This window comes from Chelmon rostratus, chromosome 22, assembly GCF_017976325.1.
Source record: "Chelmon rostratus isolate fCheRos1 chromosome 22, fCheRos1.pri, whole genome shotgun sequence".
NCBI lineage: Eukaryota > Metazoa > Chordata > Actinopteri > Chaetodontiformes > Chaetodontidae > Chelmon > Chelmon rostratus.
In genome coordinates this window covers 14,487,569-14,510,301 of record NC_055679.1, presented here as the reverse complement: position 1 = coordinate 14,510,301, position 22,733 = coordinate 14,487,569, and the positions used below count along the sequence as shown (strand labels likewise).

The following is a 22,733-nucleotide window of genomic DNA, read 5'->3' as shown; positions in this document are numbered from 1 at the left end:
TACTGAGGAGGAGACCTGGATGACAAATTAAGTCATAAATTAATACTCCAACATTTTGGGGTAATATACTTTGTTGCTTTCATGCCGATTGTTAGATGGGAAGATTGATGGCATTGTCATTTCTGTATGGGTAATTTGGAGCTATAGCGAGCATCTGGTTATCTTAGCTTAGCAAAAAGACTGGAAACAGGGGAAAAAAGCTAGCCTGGCTATACTGACCAGTCAAAAAAATCTAATTACCAGCACCTCTAAGGTTAAGTAATTTACACTTTATATCTCATTTGTACAAAAAACAAAATGTAAACATGATACAATGTGGTTTTACAGAATGTTATATGCTCAACTATTTCTTAGCTTGGAGCAGGGGTGACATCTTTTAGACTTTTTGTGTGTGTTTAAACCATTTGTATGTAAATAAGACACATCTGTAAACTTCACATTTACTTGCTGTTGCTTCTTATGCAAAAAGCTGGCATAGAAGCCAGTGGGTAGGGGACAGTGATGCAACAGTAGGTGTAGAACAGAGCTGCTTCGTCCACTACAGAGAGGAGGAGCACACCACCTCTCTATATAAGGCCTGAAAGCCTGTCCCTCCTAGATCTGTCCCTGGTCCTCCTCTCCTCCCCCACTGAGACTTCCAAACCGTATCCCTGTGCCCTCCTTATCTCCCATCACTCTGGTCTGAGGGGTCCCAGAGGTTTTTGTTCTTCTACAGTCCTAACATCTCTCCCTCCTGGACGAGAGGGCTGCCACACCTTACCTGGCCTCCTGTAGAGACACGTTATTCTGAGGGCAACTACCTACCTGCCTGCACCTTTTGACTCCTTGACGCTCTTTTCTTGGGATAAGGCTCAAGATGCCAGAGCCCACAAAGAAAGGTAGGAGTGTTGGCTGTGAGGATGGGATTAGCATGTTGCCTCTAGCAGGAACATCAAAGCATGTAACAGCCTCACAAAAAGCTCCATGAGACGCCTGCTGCACTGCAAGTTTAAAAGCAAAAATGCTTAACTTTGCCACTAAGTTATGATATTTTTTATGATGGCTTGTTTAGTTGTAGCATGCTCAGATCAGTTCTAGTTTTATTCATTTTTTGCCTGTTTGTTGTCTTTGTTTGAGCGGAGCAGAGTCAGTTGATACTTGGTGCAGGGAGCTCCATCACTTTATGGCTCGTCTGCCAGCTTGTTCATAGGAATCCTCAAAGTGACTTTGACATTGGTATTGTATTACTGATGCATGCGTGTTCCTACCATCCCAGGGGGGGGCAAGAGAAGATTTGAGGTTTATGAACAGATACTATTGTTAGTGGGGGCTGGCATACTGGATTGTTCTGAGTGATCCAGCTGGAGAAAGACAAAACGATGAAGCCCAGAGGAGGAATGTTGTTGAGTGCCGCATAAAGACCTGAAGTAAAGACTTGAAGCATTTTGGGTTGGGCTGTTTGAGGATAAATAAAAACCTGATTGTGTTTGTCTTCCTGTTGATTGATGGGAGCCAAGCAAGAATGGCCAATCTGGACCTCTCAGACTTGCCCCCTGCACATAATTCAACTCCATATTCAACCACAAACGTCTTAACCCACCCCTCTCCCGCCCTCAGGTCGGCTGTCTCCTCCACGCCGTATCATCACTCATCTGTACTATCATGTCCATCAACATTCCCTCTTAATCCGCCCTTGTCTGTCATTACGATATGGTATTACTCCCACCCTCCCCATTAGCTCAGCTCTTTGGGGGTCTACCGTCGACCCAGACATGCCCATGTAGAGGAAATGGAACATTTTGTTTGGATCTTGGAAGCCTTCCTGATGAGAGCTCCATACAAGTTTTTAATAAGCTCATTATCCTCCAGGGGTTCACTGATCCATCTGTGGCTGTAGCTGACACGTCTGGCATGATTTGCACATAATTATCAGTAGACAAGACATTTCTTGTCCGTCTGTCCAAGAAGAGAAATCCCTGCCCTGCTGGTCTGACTGAGGTTTCTTCCTTTGTTAGTCCTTGTGTATAAGTTTATGGGTTCTTGAATAGGTTAACTCTCCCATTCCTTTAGGACAGTGCACTTTCCAGAGCTCTTTTACTGGCATTGATACATTTGGGGAGATGTTGAAACAGTCAGCTGCAAGCTCCAAAATCCCATTTCTCACATCCAAATTTTATCCCAGTCTCTTGTCGGGTCCTTCGTGGTGGAATGGTAGCAGAAGTTTGGAACAGCAAGAACGAACTTGGGTCCTGAAATGATGCAACGCTCAGTTTGGACTTTACGTACCTTTGCACTGTGTACAGTTGCCCTCGCAGTGTTCATCCACTGCCATAAACATCCCTGATCCCCTCAGAGACAAAGCTGTGGGGAAAAAGGGGCAGCAGATTCCAGTCTGCTACCAACACTACCCATAAATAGCTGCATGATACAGAGCAGCAGATAAATGAGGGTAGAAAAGTATTGTTCTTTAAATGAGTCTGAACAGCTGAAGAGGAGGAGGGCAGCGCTGTTGTTTTAGACACCCCGCTCTAAAGCCTTTAAAAAGTCTGAACCAGAGATGACGGACTGGCTGAGTCGCCCACAGATCTCTTGGGACCGGGATTCTTGTCCCTGGAATAGTTCAGAATGAGCGCACTTTTAATCCCCATCCCTTGTTCCCTGCCATCTCCCTCCACACCCCTCCTCCTCTCCTCGGCCACACACCAAAACAGACATCTCCCTGCCACCCTCGCTTCAGGATGGATCACTCAGACGCCTCACCATCAACCATCTGACCCTGTGCCCGGAGGCCTCACAGTACTGTCCTGGCTGCTGCTCAGTTTGGGGTTTCGGCTATGGACGAGCACATGTCTTCACCTCATAATGTTTACTGTCACTAAGGCCCACCACTCCTCCTGGGCTCTGTCCTCTGACACTGTTGCTCTGTGTTACAGAATACCACCTCATAAATCAGACCCTTGGTAAGATACAGGGGGAGGCCTGTCAGCAGCTAATTGTCACCCAAGTACAGCTCTCATCTCTCACCAGACGCTTAAAGTCTCATAAAAGTTCCTCATTAAAGTCCTTGCCTTACCATAATTACTAAAAACAAGGAGCCACGGCTAAATAAAGTACCACAACAAGTGCATCATTAATGTAGGCTCATCTTTCTTAAAGCAATAAAGGTCTATGTTAGGAAAATTTAGGCTGCCAGCAGTTTGGCTCACGTCGGACCCTCTATGAGCCCTTCTGTCTGCACGCCAGTAGGGGCAACAGCTGAAAATACCTGCAGCCCTGTCAGCTGCACTGGGAGTCCTCAGAGGTAAAACAAAACCTTTCTCCACTCTCATTATCTCAATGGTGATGAGACAGAGCCGCAGTTCTCGGGTGCATGATGTGACCCTGCAGGATTGCGGCCCCGTGGCCAGCAACACATTGTTTTGTAGTGAGATGACAGCGCAGCTAATTTTGACAAAGAATGTTCAGGGGGAATCATTGCAAATGTGGGGATATCAGAGGCCACGAAGAGATGGAGAAAATGGCTGTTAAAAATGGTGCATAGTGCATATATGGAATTAGGGTTCCAGTATTCATAGATTGACTGCAAACAGCTGGCACAGAGGATGAGAATTTCAATTTGATTTCTCTCTGCATTTTGGAGATACAGGACAGGATGCCTCAAGATCTTAATGGCTTCAAGTAAAAAAAACCAAAAACTAAATGCTGGCTTTCAAGAATTTTCCGTATCCGGATCTTTTCATTGACACTATTAACTATCTACACTCCATGGAAATCATGACTTATACCTTATATGTTCGTCTCAGGAACACTGACACACGAAAGGTCTTTTTTTATTTACCGTTTCTTGTTTCTACACTGGATGATTTACACTGATTAACGCAAATGGTCATCGAATTCAGTCTTGAGGATTCAAACGGTACTACATACGCAGAGATTTTATTTCATTATTTCATTGCTTCAACCCTCTGGATTGCAAATAATCTGAGCAAAGACAATAAGAGAACAGGCTTCTCCAGATGTTTCATGACTAGCCTGAAGCTCTCATGAGTACTAGACAACCTCTCATGCTCCACTAACCCACTAATAACAAAAGAGGTTAATTTCTGAACCCCATCATTGCACGCCGTATGGGTCGTATGGATGCTATGATCTGTCGAGGCCCTGCAGTGAGCCTGTTACAGGTTTTGAATGTCATGTTCCTGTCGCCAACCCCCCCACCATTAGTTTCATAAGTCTAGACCAGACAGAGGGCAAACAAATGGTGTGTCATGAGGGGCCTTCATCATAATCAGTTAAGACAACATGGTGTCATAGCTTGAAGAGCGAGTCATCCCACACAAAGATGATATGGCTCAGTGGTGAATGGATATCAATAAAACTGGTCAGTGTGCACAATGCTGAAGACGTTTTTGGGTATATTACACTGACTGTGTTTAAGACATGTTGCAAAAGGGTCTTGTTGTTATTTGACGGTGGTGTTTTGTTTTTCTTTCCTTAGATGAGACACCAAATGGCCACCCAGAAGGTGAGTTAACGGCGGCAGACATCTAATCTCAGCTAATCGCAAGATATCAACTTGTGCACTTTAGGAAGAGTCAATGTGTACACATCAAATACCAACCCTTATTTACACAAAGCTGTACAGACACATGGCAAAACTGAGCTCATCTACGAAGTCAGCGTGAATGTGCAAACACAGCAGCATAGGAGTGTAAATGTGGAGCCAATAGACGGCAGTATGGTTGTGCTGCTGTGCTCCGGAGTGATCTGCGACGACCAAGCTGTCAGCATCTCTGACATTCCGCTCGCCAGCCAGCTGATCCCTCTCTGTTGATTCAGCTGACGCCCTGGACAGCCCATGTGAGCAAGGTGCTGGCATGCAATTGGCTTTTTGCCGGTGCTGCGGTTTGACCTTGAAGCTGCAGCATCTTGAGGCTCCATGTGGCCAGAGGGAGAGCTCAACTTTTTAGGGTCTAGCTAAAAATGTTCCCAGGGAGGCTTGTGATTTGTCAGATTAATAATTTATTCAGAATTATTTAAGAATACTTAGTGGTAGTTTAGAACAGTGGTGCGCTGGCTCATGATTTCCAGTGTCATGACCAGTGATGGGCAAGTAACCTGAAATGTGTACTCAGTTACTCACTTATTCAACACTAATTACTCGATCTGGTGACACACAACAGCAGCACTCTACAAAACCAGGTGAATCTCGAATGTAGGTTTACCTGAGGCCAGGTTTGAAATACACAGAGCCCTGAAATATCCGATTGTTCTTCCTCTGTATAAGTTTATATTTTCCTGTATGTCTAAGTTCCTTGACAATATGGACAACATAATCATTTTTGAGAAATTGTGTCGAAAAAACACAGTGTATTCCTGCCTGGCAATCCCTGCATGGGGGTGCACTAGTGTATGCTACGTACTGCACACTACGTGCCGTACGCTACGTGCCGTAAGATGTCTTTCGAGTGAACATCTTCTGGCTAATAAGTGAATGCTGCGATGAGTGCCACATGCTACACTGAGTGCACAGAGATCAAACTGACTTTATCCCTCAGTCCAACTCTTAAGGCAGCGAACAAGATGGCCCAGTTGAGGTAGAGGAGCAGGGATTAGTAACTAAAATGTAATCTCTTACGCCACAAGTAACTAAAAAATCACAAATCACACTGCTGTAACAGGGTAGCCTACTTTGCATTGCTGCCCGACACTGGTCATGACACATGTAAAAACACGTGGACATATAAGTGTAGCAGTAATTTGCATTTCACAATGCAGTAAAGCCATTTTCGGTGCAGTTCTGCTCATTTCCAATTCAAGCACGCCTTAATCCCACAGAGTTTTTAAGGCAATAATAAATGTATGACACTTTCAGCAAGTGTTGCAGTGGTGCTTCACCACTCAACAGGTAAATCCTACGCTACCTGCACCATAGGCATCTACAGCAAAATCACCACAACATCTTGAGGGAAGCATAAAGTATAATATAGCCTTTAGTCTTGGAACTATTTTGACTTGGTGTGTTTATTAATGTGCATTTCAATTGTGAACCCCAATGGCATTTGCATAATTCTAATTTTGACTTATTAACATCACATTTTGTACATTCTTATGAGCAGGAAAATAGTCTTACAATAAGGTTTTTATGTGTGTGTCTGTGTCGTATCCAATGTGAGAATGATTTGAAAACGTGATTTAAGTGTGAATGTCTACGTGCAGGCAGGTGGGTAGGTGCAGGTATGTGAGTTAGTATACTTTTGTGTGCTTTATGTCTGTTTATGTGTGCTTTTGTGTGTTTGCTTTGGTGTGTATGTTTGAGTGTGGGACTGAGAGAGGCATTGCAGATGCTGAAGCTTTGTGCTTATGAAAAGCAGCTGTTCCATCCACTGCTATATTTGTCACATGCTCAGAAAGTGTTGCTCCAGACAGTAACGGTGCCCCGCCTTTACCTGAGATTTCCCTGGAGGTTTCTCCACCCCCAGGTGGGTAACCCTGACGCCCCCTTCACTTGCCCCAGAATGTTTCATTCCTTTGCACATCACACTCACATCACGTGTGTGTTTGGTGTGTGCCATCACGGTTTTTCTTTCACTTAATTCACTCTGAGAGGCCTGAAACTGCACTTTTCTTGTGTAAGTATGATTGCTCAACACACCATGTGTCACACAAAAAGTTAATCAGGTTAGCTGTAAGACCACCACCTCACTCACTGTGCACATATCCACATGCCTGCTCTTCTCTACCTGCATTTGCCTTGACGCTTGGTGCTGTCACTAACTCTGCTGTGGCTGTCTTTGTATTTGTGTACCTGTATGACGTATTGAACCATCATACAGGAGGTACAGAGGGATTGGGAAAGCTGGGTTTTACTGACTCTGATGACTCTAGTCAAAGACCACCTGCCTAAATTTACAAGCAAGCAGATTATTAACATATTGTGTGAATCAGTAAATCCCTGCTTCCTTGATCACTTTATAGTATAGATATGCAATGACCAGACCATATTTTTGCTTTAATAATATATATAGGACATAATTTATTGATTTAGTTGATTTTAAATGATTGATTCGGATTGGGTTTTTAGCCACACTAGCAGCACGGCACTATGGAGGACAATGTTGGTGTATCTTTGGTCCAGAATGAAACATCTCATCAACTATTGGATGGATTTCAATCCATAATCATAAACGTTGTACCTGCTTAATCAGCATGTTAGCACAGCCTGTTAGCATGCTGGTGTTAGCATTTACTTCAAGGAACCACTGTGTTTAAGCCTCACAGAGCTACGAGTGTGGCTGTGGATTTAATGTTATTTGAAATTTCCTTCCTTCATTAAATATCACCAATTAGGATTATGGCAATCTGGTCATTAGCTATTTATACCCACTTTGTTTGAGCAAGCATTGTCTTGCAAGCCTGCCGGTGGTGCTTGATGCTTGCTGCTCCAGCCTAGCGCTTTGTCTGCTGTACAGAGGCGGTAGCAGAGGGGAAAGAACCAGTAGAGACAGATGGGAAGAAACCAGAGCCCACAGAGCCTGAGCCATTACAGGCTGTGGTGGCTCAGGAGCCGAGCCCCACCGAGAATGGCTCGAACCAACCACAAACCGGTGGGATTGGGGTAAAAGAGCAAGCAGAGTCCGGTAATTCTACTGTAAAGGAAGAGGGCCCTTGCTCTCCCCCACCACCTGGTAAGTACACCTCTTGAACATAAATCAATCCCCATTTCTCTCTCAAAATGCATGTTTACCCCTCTAGCTCTTCAACATAAATGCTACTGAAACAAGCCCTGGAAGTCTTGTCATTTCAGTTCATACTGCAGCAGCTCAGCAGCATGGCAAAACGGGCCTTTTGTTTTATCTTATTGTCTAAAAACATAGATTTACTCTCAGTTAAAGTGAATAGATTACATTTACTTCCCTGCTAAGAATGCTATGGACTTCACTCTTATTGACTGGAGCCATGCATTGATTTATTTTTTGCGTTTGAAACGGTGCTCTAATCCTTATACGGCTTTAATTGCATGCAGATTTTAAAGAAATACAACTGGCACTTGCACCTCAGGACTTTTTGGTGCAGTGTCTGAGTTGAAAAATAATAACTAATAGATGAAGTACTGATTAAATCCTGAAATGGCGAACTGACGGTGATGCAATTTGTGTGCAAGGTGAGTCATCAAACTCAATTCTTTATTCTATAATCCAGAAACATAAATGCGTCGGCAGAACAAGGCAACAGAAATACAAGGACACACATGCGCTAGATATATTGCTGGTAAGGGGGTCAGCTGGTTTCCCTGTGTCAATTTTGTTCCCCATACTATCATCATTGAGTTGGAAAGAATTGATCTTCATTGTGTGGAAGCAGAGAGAATATCCAGCTCAGGTGAAAAGCTGTGATTCTCTGAGGTTACACAGGTTTTCAAGCTTTCGTTTGGCTTGGTCATGAGCATTTCTTTGCAGGTGCTGCTTAAAGGTTGATTTTTATTTTTTTTGGCGATACACCTGTGTGCATATGCACGCCGCAGTGCTATAGAGCTTGTGCTTTTGTTTCGGCAGCTTGAGAAGCTTGCGGCAATGAGCGCAAAACCTTCATGATCCCACACTGTTTATCTCTCAGACATACAGTAGTTAGGGTCTTATGGGATGCAAACCCAATCAGCGGTTGAGATTTTGGTCTCATTCTTCCTGTCCAAGATCTGCATGTTATCTTCCATTCATTCAAGTCTTGTCTCGCATGTGACCGACGGCCTTCTTGGCCTGCGAGTCTTGTGTCTTTTTGGCCTGCCAACTGATGGACTTGGAGTTTTTTGATAGGTGGGTCTATTTGTCAATGACACCTTTATTGCAGATGATGATGCTGCAGCCACTACCCCATCCCCAACTCCCCAAGCAGGTTGGTACCCACAACAAGCCTTACTACTTATTTGTTTCCTCTTCACTTCATCCTTTGAAGATGGAGCACCTAAAGTACTCTTATCAGTATGTTCGTATGGCAAGTTGTTAGTTAGCTATATTGCGGCATTATATACGGATCTGAGAATATAAAAATAAGTGTTATTTCATCAACAATCAAGAGTTTTGTTTTCGGTGTATAATGTGCATCTCAGCTTCGCGGGTTCAGTGTTTTAGTCTTTCGTAACCAAGAGGCATTGGCAAAAATCTACTCCACTATTGAAATGGAAGTCTATAATTTTTTCGTACGAATTTTTAATCTTTAAATATTCTGATGTATGTCTGTGCACTGACATACATGTAGTAAATGTGTGATTTTTACTTTAGAAGTTCCTACAACCTCATCACCCTTTATTTATCCTACTAATAAAGGTATGGATGTGAAAATTATATTTCACATGTATATATTATAGATACAAAATAAATACATGGTTGCTTAATGTGTATATGCATATTAATACATGTGCACATTATTGTTCAATATGTTGTTTAAAATCTGGTCTATCTACTAAAAGTGAATGCTGCTGGATTTCAGCTTTTGAATACGTTGATTTTATGTCCAGCTGGACATTAGTGAATATTAAATCCTATCATGCAGTTATTAATTATAGGCATGCTCCAACCTCCTGAATGATTAATCAAATTATAGTGTATCATTGAATTGAGCTCAGATCATGCTATCAAATGCCAAATGTTTCTGAGCACAGGCATTCCCTTTTATGTTGATACACTTTATTTTTTTCTTTTGCTTTTTGTAAAATACCAAGACATTTTGTGAAATTCACTTACTTGCTGTCTTCATATAAATTTTATCTCTGTGCATCCAAAACTAGCTAGCTTTGTTACGTAGCCCACGTATCTGGGCCTTAGCTCAAAGACACAGACGCAGGGGAGTAAGCTAGCCCCCGTATGAATGAAAAAAAAAGCTATCCAGTAACTTGAAAAGTGTCTCTATCGCTGGTTTTTATCTTGTTATCTACCAAGCTAATCCCCAACACACCCAAGAGTAAGCTAGGTTTTGTTTAGACTCGGTAAAGTGCTACTACTTTTACTTTTCAGTCAAAAATATCTCCAGCATGTGAGGTAACTGCTAGTTTCTCAAGTCTCATTTTCTATTTCTACATCCCAGATACACACAAAGCAATGTTTAAATATTAGCTTTCCCTCTGCATTTAGTCTACATGCTAAGCTTGGACAAGCACTGTGCCTCCACTGTACTGAATGTACAAGCTGCTCTTCTATCTAAATATTGGTAAGGCAGCAAATAAGTTAATTTACCAAAAAGTCAAAGTGTTCTAAATGATATTTAATTTCACTTTTAGTTATCTTTTGGGACTCTCTTAGAGACAATCCTGGATGCCTCCCATTAAAAAAGCTAAAGCTGTTGTACAGTACGGAAGTTAACCAGACATACATTTGCCAAACCAACTAATAAGTCATTATCCTTGAAGCCTTTTGTCTTGTAAAACCAAAACTTACATTAAAAAAGAAAACGAAACAGCTAAAAAAATTCTAATTTTTGTGGCTTGTGGACAGTAAGTTTCTTTAGTGAACCTGAGGCCAGAATTAGTGCATTACTGCCTCTGCACTTGAAATCTTGCAATAATTTTACAGTCATATTGTAAGTGGCTTCAAACATTTATTTATTTCGGTTTTGCAAGTGAAAACACTTGATTTGAGTTGAGAATACGTGGTTGGTTTGACAAATGTACAATAGGTTCCCTTCCAGACGAAAAAGATGATCACATGGCTGCTTCCCTTAAGATTTCCAGTTGAAAAAAATCTAGCAGCTAGGCAAACCCACGCTGATGAAGACACAATATTCATCAAACCATCTAAAATAGTTGAGTTTATCATGATTAATTTCAATGATAACTGTGCTTTTTTTCACAGAGGATGCCAATTCACTCAAGAAACTCTCAATAGAGCTGCCTAGTAAGATCCCTCTGTTAAATCCTACCATCATTATAGTGCCTCTGACCAAACCAGTAGCCCACTCTAAATCAGAATTACCCACTGTATGTATGTAGGAAACATGTTGGCGACATGTTTATTTGGAAATATTTCTGTGTGTTTGGAAGCTAGCTTTTCAACAGGAGAAAGTGAAGGTGTTCATTTCCTTGCTAACACGTTACCATACATCCATTAACACATCCTTTTACTTCATGTTAATTAGACTTTTGGTGTGTCACATTGTCATGTTTTTGTTTTGTTTGTTTTGTTTTCTGTACACATAAATTGTCATTTATGTGAATACGTTTGGAATTCTGATTGTAACAGTCGAAACTAGATTTTTCACTATCAATCAGTATTCAGCATTCAATCAATATCCAAAATTGAGCTTGAAGGAAAAAAATCACACCTTTGATTCAGAATTCCTTGGGTCAGTGCTTGCAAATCTGTAAGTGCTTTTCTTTTTTATGTGTGTGTGTGCTTGCTTCAGTGGACTTTACAGTACTATTTTTTACAATATGCTGTAAATTTCTCTCTGTCTTTGTTTAGATGATAGCGTCCCTGTGCCAGCCATGGGGAGAAAAGACTCAGGTAATAAAGTGGTGGTCAAACAAAGACTCTTATGGTAATTTTGTTTTTTTCTGTCCACACACAATATAGACCGGCATCAACAAAATCAGAATGCGGCTCGACCAGTTTCCTGCTTTCCATCACAGCTGATCACGTGGAGGCCTTTCTTGCAGTTTAGCATAATCCAGGTTCATTTGTCCCAAGACTATGAAGGGCAACACGAAAAAGAAATGTCAAGCCCCGACTCCATCTGTCCTCCTCGCCACATGTTGGACATAATGGAGTTTATGGAAGATTAAATCTTTTCATTAGCATGAGGATAAAGGATTAAAAATTAGCAGCATTTGATTGACAGTTTTGTCAATGGTGAACTTGCATAAAATGTGAAGACAGGCCAAGAGTACGTTAACAGCTTGTGGATAACGACTGTATGGCAACATTGTGATTTATCCTCATTCAGATCTCCTATTGCAAAGAAGACCGGAGCATCAAGGGAATGAAGAATTCACAAACACAACGAGTTTCCTTTATATTTTTGCACGAAATGTCCCTTAAATGTGCCCCTCTTGTGGAAATTAGATGCACTTTCTGTGTTTCATATTGTCTGTTTCACGCTTTCCATGTTGCAAAGAGCTTAAATTCTGCTGTTGTATGAAGTGTGATGACTGAAAGTGAGTTTGTCTGTCCGTCTGTGTAACTCTCCTCTGGTAAGGCTAAAACTTTCAGATCAAAAGTGAAAGGTGGGTGTATGAATTCCTCAACTGTACTGTGATATTTTTTCCTTGCACAATGACAGTGAAGAGCACTGTGTCATGTATGTGTTTCTCCAACCTGACCAGTGTGGTCTCTGGGAGAAGGCCAGGCCCCAGAGGACCTGGAAAAGCCCATTGACACCCCACCGCTGTCCACTCTGCTGATAGAGAAACCCCAAAGTGCCACTGTACCTGTGGGTGAGTGACAGCAAATGGAGTTGAAGGTGGTAAAACAAGGAAATGTGATTTTGATTTTGATTTAATGAAGATGGTTGACTTTGATTCTTGAAGAAAAAACTTTGTTCATGTTTGTACAACAAATATGTAGCTGGAACCTGCTGTTGGTTAGCTTAGCTTAGCATAAAGACTGGAAACAGGGGGAAACAGCTAGCCTGGCTCTGTCTAAAAGTAAAAAATACTCCTACCAGCACCTCTACAGCTCACTAATTAATATGTTGCATCTAAATATGTGGTAATAAGATATACCATGCTGATTAGTGAGCTTTAGAGGTGCTGTAGGGAGTATTTTGTTGGCTCTGGGCGGAAACAGGGTAGCTATTCCCCCTGTTTCCAGGGTTTATGCTTAGCTAAGCTACTGGCTCTAGCTTCGTCCATTATCACTGTTAAACATGCAAGCGGTATTGATCTTCTTATCTATGTTCAATAATGCCAATAAGCACATTGCCTAAATGCTGAACTGTTTAAGAAAATGACCAGAGTGGTCATTGACTCAGCATCTAAATTACTGTCATAGTTAAGAGGCAGTGCTCCATAATTTTACGTTTTATTAAATCAACTTTTAGTGTAAATCATTAATGATTTATTGATCGGACATTTGGACTGTGGGACAATTTTTCTCTGTGATCATACTCTATTTTCTGTGTCTAAAGGTGGAGACATCACCTTTATTGCTAAGGTGGAGGCCAAAGATCTGCTCCGCAAACCCACTATCAAGTGGTTTAAAGGAAAATGGATGGACCTGGCCAGCAAGACAGGAAAGCACTTGCAGCTGAAAGAGACCTTTGATCGATTAACCAAGGTACTGCATAGCAAGGCACCCACCTACCCCAGCGCCTACATGAGCACCACTTTAAAGTGCACACTAATGGAGCTGTGAAAATTCTTATATATCACCCCCCGGCAGATCCACACTTTTGAAATGCACATCATCAAGGCCAAAGATAACTATGCTGGAAACTACAGATGTGAAGTCAACTACAAGGACAAGTTTGACAGCTGTTCCTTTGACTTGGAAGTTAAAGGTTTGTTGAAGCATCAGAGTCCATCATGTTAATGCTAATATGTCCCCAAAACACAGACTAGCATATGTTTTGTCACTGTCTTACAGAGGCTGAACAGGGCTCACAGAGTATTGATATTCGATCAGCTTTCAAAAGAAGGTAATGAAAGAAGTGTGGTGCAACTACAAGACATGTTGATATTGTGAAGGAGGCAACAGCAGCCATTATGCATTCAGTTTGAGACAGTACAGTATTTCCCTTTTTTTCACTTCAACTGAACAAAGCAAATGCTGCTGAAAAGTGAAGAAAAGAACAAGCACCATCAGCATTTCACCATCAAGTAATATTAATGTATGACATATAAGTGTGACAAGATGGTTGTAATAATGTCATTAACCTTTCTCAAAGGTAATTACAAATCAACCAGCCGACTCAATGTGTAATTAAAGGCCAACTCTTGCACCTTAAATCTCCCTCCAAACAATGTGTATGGAAAGCAATGCAAAGCATCCCAGTTGTACAATGTTGCTGCTCAGTAATGTTGCCTCAACATTGCAGAGACACTTTGGCAATATTGGCTGGGACCGCTCTTGAAGTGTCTTACGCAAAACACCTTGTTTCAGGCTTTTACATGGAAAAGACAAAAAAGGGTTTTTGTGTAAGCACCAATCGTGTGTTAGCTTGCAGCTAATGGAGCGATTGACATCAGAGCCGTTGCTTTGTGTTGCTCTTTTAGCATTGTTTTCTAGTGCCTGTAACTGTTACAACTGTGATTAAATCTTCATCAATCTCTCCTTGTTAACAACAGCAGTGAAGGACAAGAAGATGCAGGGGAGCTTGACTTTAGTGGTCTCCTTAAACATAGGTGAGAATCACATCCCGACCCTGAGTGGATTTTGTCCTTTTAAGTATCTTTAAAACCTTTTTTTTTTTTTTTGGATGTGCTTCTTTTATCTTTGTTTTAAATCTTTTGTAAATTTGATTTGTAATAGGCTACTGTTTGAGTGGCGAGTCGAATCTACAGATGATACATAATGCTATACCAGGGGTTTTCAAAGTCTAACACTGTGGGCCCCCTCAGATAAAAAATGAGAAACCTGTGCCCCCCGCCCCCAACACCCCCATTTACTTTAATAACAAAATAAAATATTGATAGTAAAAATGATAAAGTTAATATTCATGGATTTTATCACTCCTGTAAGTAGTCTTTGTCTTAGTTTGACTTGAGGGATAATCACGCATCACACCTTGGATGATGTAAACAGGATGTATAATGTTGCCATGTCTAAACTGGCACCATTTAAAGTATGCCGAATTAGCTATTAGTAGTTCCTGTTTGCAATGTTGCCATAGAGGTATTGACTGCTATCGCTGGATTACTTTGAAACCAAAGAAAACTTAAAAACATGATGATTCTCAGGCAAGTTCTGAGTTGTGAGGAGCGATTTTCCAATGATTTCAAAGCAGATTTAGGAACGTGTATTAGCAATGGACATCATAGAGAACGATATCCCCAGAAAGTGTTTGTCATGTTGAATCTAAAAACATGTGCAACTCAGTTATGACTTTGAGAAGGAGTGTGCAGCAATCAGGCACTAAGTATAAGTAGCTGAACTGCCTTTCACCTCATGCAGTATCTTTACCGCATGTCTCTCCCTTCAACTCTCCCCCGGGTGGCCTCACAGTTTGAAAACCTCTGTGCTATACCAAAGCTGCTGTGGTAGCTCAAATAGACACCATGATGCATAGCTCAGATGATGCAGTGCAGCGTTTAAGTGTGAGTACAAATAGTCCTAGGCAGTGACACTGTTCACCAGCTAAATTACACATTTATTGTGGCCTTGTCTCTTCTTCTCCCCTACATATTCAGAAATCAAAGGTTAGTAGAGAAAAACCCATAGGTTTTAAAACGATTAGACCTTACTGCGGGTGAGTACTATAATCCTGTAGAGTCCCCGGCATGACATGTAGCTCTAGGAATTGGACGAGCAAGAGTGTTGGCCTATTGTAGTACGGTAACACTTCATTTGAAGGCAGCATTCCTAACCGCTCTGTCAGCAGTCATTAATGATGGAAATGTGCCTCGCGTCATAAACGCTCAGGTGATGGCTCCTCATCAAGCCATGAAGTCAAACGCCACCTTTATGAAGCAGAGTGCAGCATTTTGAATCATTAATGATATGCTAGTGGGCCACGGAGAAATGATGCTGTAAAATAGTGTTATCACTACATTGTCATTTTATTTCGATTTAGAAATACAAGGCAAATACCACCATGTTTATTTCAGCTTCCTTCTTAATTGCCTGAAAATAAACAGACGAGAAGTACAAACGGAGAATGGAATAATAATTTACGCTATTCACCTCCAACCTCTCAGACATTTGAGAAAATGTCTATGAATGGCTGACTGAATGTTCTTTGTATAAACTAATGGATACACTCATATCCAGGGGCAACGTGTTAATTAACTCTCACAAATCTAACATCTCCTAGACACACTTTCATCATCTAACAGTCTCGGAGCATCTCTGAAGTGATCACTCCAACCAACAACAAACAAAGGGATGGGCCAGCTCGTTAGAGCAATATGAAAGATGTTAAAATCCGCATTTCAGTCTTTGTTGCAGGTTTCCCCTGAATCCCTGCATGCTGCATTTCAACACACAAAACATTTAGCATTACGCCGTGCTGAATGACTTTTTCTTTTTTTGCTGTATTTTGCTCACAAGATAGGAAAAAGGCCTCTAGTTTGCCTCTATCTGTGTCTACTTTTATGTGCTTTTTTAATCTTACAGCACTGATTCATCTCTCACACTGACTCTTAAGTCTTCAGTAACAGAACCCAACCCAAATTTCCTCCTTAATTTAACTCTCTTCCCTTTTTAATCTGTCAGTGCATGCAAGAAACCTTCAGAAGCAGTTTTAAAAACACTATTATGGATTCAACCCTAAATGCTCGACTACTATGACAAAGCTTGAAGAAATCTTTAAGAATCTCACATTTTGGTTGCGTTCGTCTACCTGAGTACTCTGATTTCCTCCTTCAGAATTAATCCTGACACTGCATTTAACCAAGTCACCGACCTCAGAACGATAGTAGAACTTACAGTGACTTTGAAAAACAAGGCAATCACAGGACTGAATGGAAATGGAGATGTATATTTTAGTAGCACAAACCTGCTTTGAGTTAAAAGTCACTAGGTGGTACGTGACGTCCTGATGACTCTAAACAAGAGGTCGCAAGATGATTTTCACTAAGAAATATCTCTTCATATCTTTTTTTCTATTTGTCAAGGAAATGGGCACTACTTTGCACACACCTCAGTACTCATAAGTCCTGATTTTTGCTTCTGTCCTGAACACTTCTGATTAAAAATAACATACAGACACAATTAACCCTCCACAGCTCCTAAGCAAATTAGAGAACACCTCTGTGTTTTTTGTTAATAGCGCTTCCATTGTGTCACAGTTAACATTTGAGTCCAGCTGATGTCAAGACACATGCAGACAGCTCATCATGCCCATCCCTTTGTGTGACATGTCCTGAGGAACGCTCTGAAGGGGAATGGGATGTGCAAACCAAAAATGGCAGGGCAGGAACCGAGGAACTACTATCTACTACAGATAACAGACAAAGTTAGTGGTGCGCATAGTGAAGCCTTTATTTTCTTGACCAATGCCTCAAAAACTCTCCTATTCTAGAGGTTAACGAGTAGTTCCTCAGGACACGTTGCAAACGCCAGTCTATGACTATGACCCTCACAACGCTCGTTCGTATCCGGCACCACTAGGGAGCCGAAACAGCAGGATGAGACCCCCGAGGTCGATGTGTGGGAGATCCTGAAGAACGCCCGACCAGATCAGTATGAGAAGATTGCCTTTATGTACGGCATCACAGATCTGAGGGGTCTGCTGAAGAGGATGAAGAAGATTCCAAAAGAGGAGAAGAAAAGCGAAGGTAAATCTTGGCTGTACCCCTTTGATAACAGACAGTCCTTATGTCTGGTCAAAAGGGAATCTTGACCTTGGATTGATCTTACGAGCACCATATTGACCTTTAATGATCTCTTTTGTCTTTTCAAAGCTTTTGCAAAGAAACTGGAACCAGCGTATCAGGTGGATAAAGGTGGAAAGATCCGCTTGGTGGTCGACCTGGCCGACCCCACGGTTGAGCTAAAGTGGTACAAGAACGGACAGGAAATCCGACCCTCTCCCAAGTATGTAACATGTTTTTCAGTCTATCCTCTGTGTCCTCTCCCGGTCAACTCGGCACAAATGAAACTCTTTTTTTTTTAAATGCGTTTCATTTTTGGCTTCGAGCTTGGTTTTTTTGGGCTTATGTGTTTTCATTTTGTCACAAGTCAAAAGCCCAATGTTTCACACCACATGACCTACATTTTTACAAATACCCCCACAGAAATATATTAAAACCTAAAAGTGGCTTAGTAAGACAGCATGTCTAGCGTATCCTCCATCATCTTTTACAAAGCAGTCTCCCTCATGTGCAGCTAGTCCATCCCTCTGTGCTGTGAACCATTGCAAGTGAACAAATAACGCTCTCTCGACTCTAATGTGGCTCTAATCAGTTTCCACACAGTCTCACGCACACATATTAGGAACAGTGTGAATTCACAAGGCCCCAGAGCTACATTTGGGTGTAAATGCGCTGTATGATGTCAATGGTTGTCTTTACTTGTCATTAACTGTATATGTCCTCTGTACAGGAAAAAGGTGGTACCTCCTTCACAGGTCTTTAACCAAGTGTGGCTTTAGAACAAATGTAATAACAGATGCTAAATCACATAGTAATAATGATAAAGATCACGTGCTTTAACAAGCCATCACTGCTTTAACCCTAACAAGAACAATCCTGTGAATATGTGAGAGTCATGATTTTCAAACCCACTATGGCTGAAAGGATATGAGTGATGGTTTTATGTGTTTTGCAAGTATTTTATATATTGCGTGTAATAATATTAGAGTGAGTGACAACAGAAAAAATGATTATTTACTCTTGACTTTGGAAATATATGAAAATAACATTAAATATCCATGTAATGCAATTATATAATTCTTTTTTTTTAGTATAACTTTATTTCGATCATGTAAACAACAATAAAAATAAAAATAAAAGCATACATGTATACATGCATACATACATAGCAATATATACATAGTACCTATATAAATAATAATAATCATAAGGATTCATAAGGAAATAAGTGCACATAAAAAAAAACAAACAAAAAAAAAACAATCCAGAAAACAGTCACATCTCATAAGCAACATAGTTTACATGAGCGAAAGGGAGTAGGAAGAAGTATAAACTTATCTAATCCTACCCCTATAACCTAACTATTAATATGTTCTAATTAATTTTGTTACTAATAATTTAATAATAATAATAATTAATATAATGATAATTTTTATTACATTTATTATTCTTACAACAGCTACAACTTTAAAGCTGCTATAACTAATTTTTAACTGACAACGGATCAAATGAATGTGTTATTTGATTTAATGATGAACCCACAGAGAATTAACACTCAACACTTCAAGTCCCCTCAACTCTGCAGACCATTGTAGCGTCTTTAAGATCATTGTTTTGGTTTCAAGGCTCACAACTTTTAACTCTCATCTGCTTCGTTTTAGAAAAAAAAATCTATAATTAACCCATTGTGTCTGCCTTCAAAGCAACAAACAGACAAAGTTAATGGTGCACATGGTGGAGTAGATAATAATAATAATAATAATAATAAAATGTTAATCTCATAATCCTGCATGTCACTCTTTGCTAATTAGCATTATCTATATTCTGCAGTGTTCACATTGGATTACAAGTGTTTATAGAATGCTAGAATAGATTGATATTAGGATTACAGACTTGTCTGGTTGTCAACTAGATAAACAATAGCCTATCCTTACATACATTAGCTGAAACTTCTGTTCAAAGCCATGCAAAGTTAAAGCCATCTGGGAGGTTATTGCTGTTTTCTGGTTTTGGTCTCCTGTGGCATTACCTCCGAGGCTCCCTGGTCCGAAGGCTTCACTATAAAACACTTTTGATACTATTGCTGACTACATATACCCCTCCAGGCATGACGTCTTTTTGTCTTTGTCTGTCTGTTTGTCTGTCTGTCGTATCATGGCGTTTCTGTCTGTCTGCCATAATCACTTCCTGTACACTCCCTGTGCTCCGGCCCCATTCTGGCTCCTCTGCTGACCTTTAGTCAAAGGAAGTAAGTCCATCCATCCAGTCGATTCTCCCTTCTCAGTGTCAGAGTTTTGGTGTGAGCTTGACCCTTGGGTTTGTGAAGTGCACTTGCATGTTGGGTATAATGCATTTCTTTATTTTGTCAACACTGATGCACATTTTGATTTGAAGATTTTTGATTTCTGTTGCCAACTTTTTTTTTGATAACTGTCTTTCATATACTTAATATCCGGCCTTATCTTAGGACACTATATTTTGGCTAGTATACTGACTCGTACGCAGTTTGGGTGACAAGTGATGTGACTAATTGACTTCCTGTTTAGGTATATTTTTGAGCATAAGGGCACACAAAGGATTATGGTCATCAACAACTGCTGCATGAATGATGACGCAGCCTATTCTGTAGCTGCAGGAGACGAGAAGTGCTCCACAGAGCTGTTTGTCAAAGGTATCTCATTTAACCGTACACCTGCATTTACTGTATATGACCAGACATGCTGCAGATTCGCTAGTGTGCCTTGTTGTCTGTCCTTGTTCAGTATCTTCGTCTCCTCTTGTTTTATAGAGTTGCCGGTAAAGATAGTTAAAGGTATCGAGCCTGTGAAGACCACAGTGAACGAGAGGATTGAGCTGGAGTGTGAGGTGTCAGAGGAAGGTGCTCAAGTCAAATGGTAAGACAATGCATTTTCTATTGCACCAAGTTAGGTGTCACAGGCTGCTTAATGACTCAAACTGGACCATCAATAATCAAAAACTGCTAAGAAATTCTACAGGACTTTTCCTGTACTGTAATTAAATAGTTCTTTCCAGGAAACATTCGTGAAATTCTTAGGAAATCATTACCCATGAGATAAATCTTGATAAATTATTTTGACAAAAGTTCACGTTACAAGTTAATACTTAATATAACACTGTTGATGTGACAATGAAATATTGATGTCTATGTTTAGCTCTTGTAAGTTGCTTTCTGCTCATTTATCCATGGTGTGTTCTTCCTCCTTCAGGATGAAGAACGGTGTTGAGGTTCCAACAGGAGTGCGTTCCAGATACCGAGTTAAGAGTGAGGGAACGAAGCACTACTTGGTGATTGATGACGCCTCCAGGGAGGACACCGGGACATACTCCATCATGGCTACTGGTGGCACATCTGAGGCTCACGTGCAGGTTGACTGTATGTACCATCCCAGCCTTTTTCGTAATCTCTGTTTGTTTGCGTGCTTTTCAGAAGAATCTGTAATTAAAAGTACCTCTCCTCTGTTCTGTACCCTTCTCATACTGTTAATTAGTGAAGCCACTGAAGGTGTACCAGGACCTGCAGGATATGACGGTGCTGCTGGGTCAACCGCTTAAGCTGCACTGTGACATCTACCCAGGCAACGTCCCAGGTCGTTGGTACAGGAATGGACAGCTGATCCAACCAAATGACCACATCACCGTCATACACAGAAATAAGTATGTGATCTAAAATCTGTTCAATGAAAACCAATCAAACACAAATGCTGACCAACATCATTTCGGTTTCCCAGGGTCCATCGTCTTGAAATTGAGGCCAGCTCCCTTCATGATGCAGGAGATTACGTTTTTGTACCTGAGGGATATTCACAGAGCCTCTCCTGCAAAGTCCACATTATTGGTACACAATCTATGCTTCATCTGGTCAAATTTGATATCCTACCATTATATCAAAAACACCCCGCGTAATATTTTACATGACGTTGATGATTCAATTTTCTGCAGACCCACCAAGGGTGCACTTGGAGAGCTTGAACTTCCCGGATAACACGGTGACAATCGTGGCAGGAAACAAACTTCGCTTGGAGATCCCCATCAGTGGAGAACCAGCACCCAGGGTGGTGTGGATGAAGGGAGAAAGGGTGAGCTTCAGCGTCTTTAATCAATAATAATTTTTTTACTGTCAAAAAATGTAGTTTTTGTAGAAGATTGTGGCTGTATGGCACAGAGGAAAAATATATTTCAGCCTTTTCATGCACAGACAAAAGTAGTTGTTGGGATTGATTGTTGGTTTTGGTGTTTTCACAGGGTTTGTTGGCAATACAAAGATATAAAATGTTCCCAGCTTTAAATGTCATCCAATAATCTTTGCTAACTACTTCACTTTCAAGGCTTACATGTAATTTTTTTTGTCTTTTTTGTTCCAGGTAATTCTTGACTCTGGCCATCGTGTCCGAGCTGAAACATTCGGTGACCAAACCAGCCTGACGATTGACATCACAGAGCGAGAGGACAGCGGCAACTACAAGATAGTCTTGCAGAATGAGGCTGGTGAGGCCACAGCCAGCGTCAGAATCAAGGTTGTAGGTAAGTCTTTGCCAAACACTGAAGAAAAAGAACATGTGGAGAATTGCAAATTTGTTTCTTGAATCCTTAACATGGCCTTGTGTTGTCTGCAGACATCCCTGACCCTCCAGAGGCCCCCTTGGTGCCAGTGGTGGGTGGTGATTGGTGCTCTATGACGTGGGAACCGCCAAAATATGATGGAGGTTCACCAATATTAGGTAAACATCGCATCTTCCTTCTTGCCACAGCTTAAGCGTTTGTGTTGGTGTTAAATGAGAGATTTTGTGGCTGCCTTTTAAAGGCTACTTCATCGAGAGAAAGAAGAAACAGAGCTCCAGGTGGATGAGACTGAACTTTGACCTGATTAAAGAAACATCATTCGAACCCAAGAAGATGATTGAAGGAGTCCCATATGAAGTGCGGATCTTTGCAGTCAATGCCATTGGTGTGTCCAAGCCCAGTGACCCGTCCAAAGCCTTCACTCCCCTCGGTGAGTCACCCAAATGTCTCCATGAGTATCCACTTACCAGTCTATAGTCTGGCCTTTGAGCTGCTTCTACCATTAATATGCCCAGGAAAGTATTACACAAGGCTTTAGTTTATCTAACAACCATTTCATGATAATGGAGGAAATTTCAAAGAGTGAGCCTGTGATAGTGCGTGTGTGATCTGCCCTTGGTACCCCGGAGACGCAGCTGTTCCTCCCGATACCCCACCATCCCAAGCATTCTGACTGTGACCTCCACTGGACACGCAGGAGCTTTACGGGATA

The 22,733-nt window shown here is 41.2% G+C and overlaps 1 protein-coding gene across 6 annotated transcripts in view; it reads left to right on the top strand.

Moving 5' to 3' along the window:
* The first annotated feature begins 614 nt into the window (after positions 1-614).
* Positions 615-22,733, top strand: part of mybpc1 (myosin binding protein C1) — a 29,170-nt gene continuing 7,051 nt past the window's right edge. Inside the window, exons 1-25 of one of the 6 annotated variants that reach the window (XM_041963580.1) lie at positions 615-878; positions 4,478-4,504; positions 6,390-6,461; positions 7,452-7,667; positions 8,827-8,871; positions 10,824-10,865; positions 11,433-11,474; positions 12,293-12,403; positions 13,096-13,244; positions 13,350-13,467; positions 13,554-13,605; positions 14,255-14,311; positions 15,317-15,325; positions 17,238-17,404; positions 17,531-17,663; positions 19,680-19,688; positions 19,987-20,111; positions 20,229-20,334; positions 20,668-20,834; positions 20,950-21,115; positions 21,190-21,296; positions 21,401-21,537; positions 21,823-21,982; positions 22,075-22,179; positions 22,263-22,451. In XM_041963580.1, the coding sequence (XP_041819514.1) occupies positions 857-878; positions 4,478-4,504; positions 6,390-6,461; positions 7,452-7,667; positions 8,827-8,871; positions 10,824-10,865; positions 11,433-11,474; positions 12,293-12,403; positions 13,096-13,244; positions 13,350-13,467; positions 13,554-13,605; positions 14,255-14,311; positions 15,317-15,325; positions 17,238-17,404; positions 17,531-17,663; positions 19,680-19,688; positions 19,987-20,111; positions 20,229-20,334; positions 20,668-20,834; positions 20,950-21,115; positions 21,190-21,296; positions 21,401-21,537; positions 21,823-21,982; positions 22,075-22,179; positions 22,263-22,451 (2,533 nt within the window). In that variant the 5' untranslated portion in view covers positions 615-856. Of the gene's footprint in view, positions 879-4,477; positions 4,505-6,389; positions 6,462-7,451; positions 7,668-8,826; positions 8,872-10,823; positions 10,866-11,432; positions 11,475-12,292; positions 12,404-13,095; positions 13,245-13,349; positions 13,468-13,553; positions 13,606-14,254; positions 14,312-15,316; positions 15,326-17,237; positions 17,405-17,530; positions 17,664-19,679; positions 19,689-19,986; positions 20,112-20,228; positions 20,335-20,667; positions 20,835-20,949; positions 21,116-21,189; positions 21,297-21,400; positions 21,538-21,822; positions 21,983-22,074; positions 22,180-22,262; positions 22,452-22,733 lie in introns of those variants that run through there. The other 5 variants (XM_041963575.1, XM_041963577.1, XM_041963576.1 and 2 more) reach the window with 5 other exon arrangements.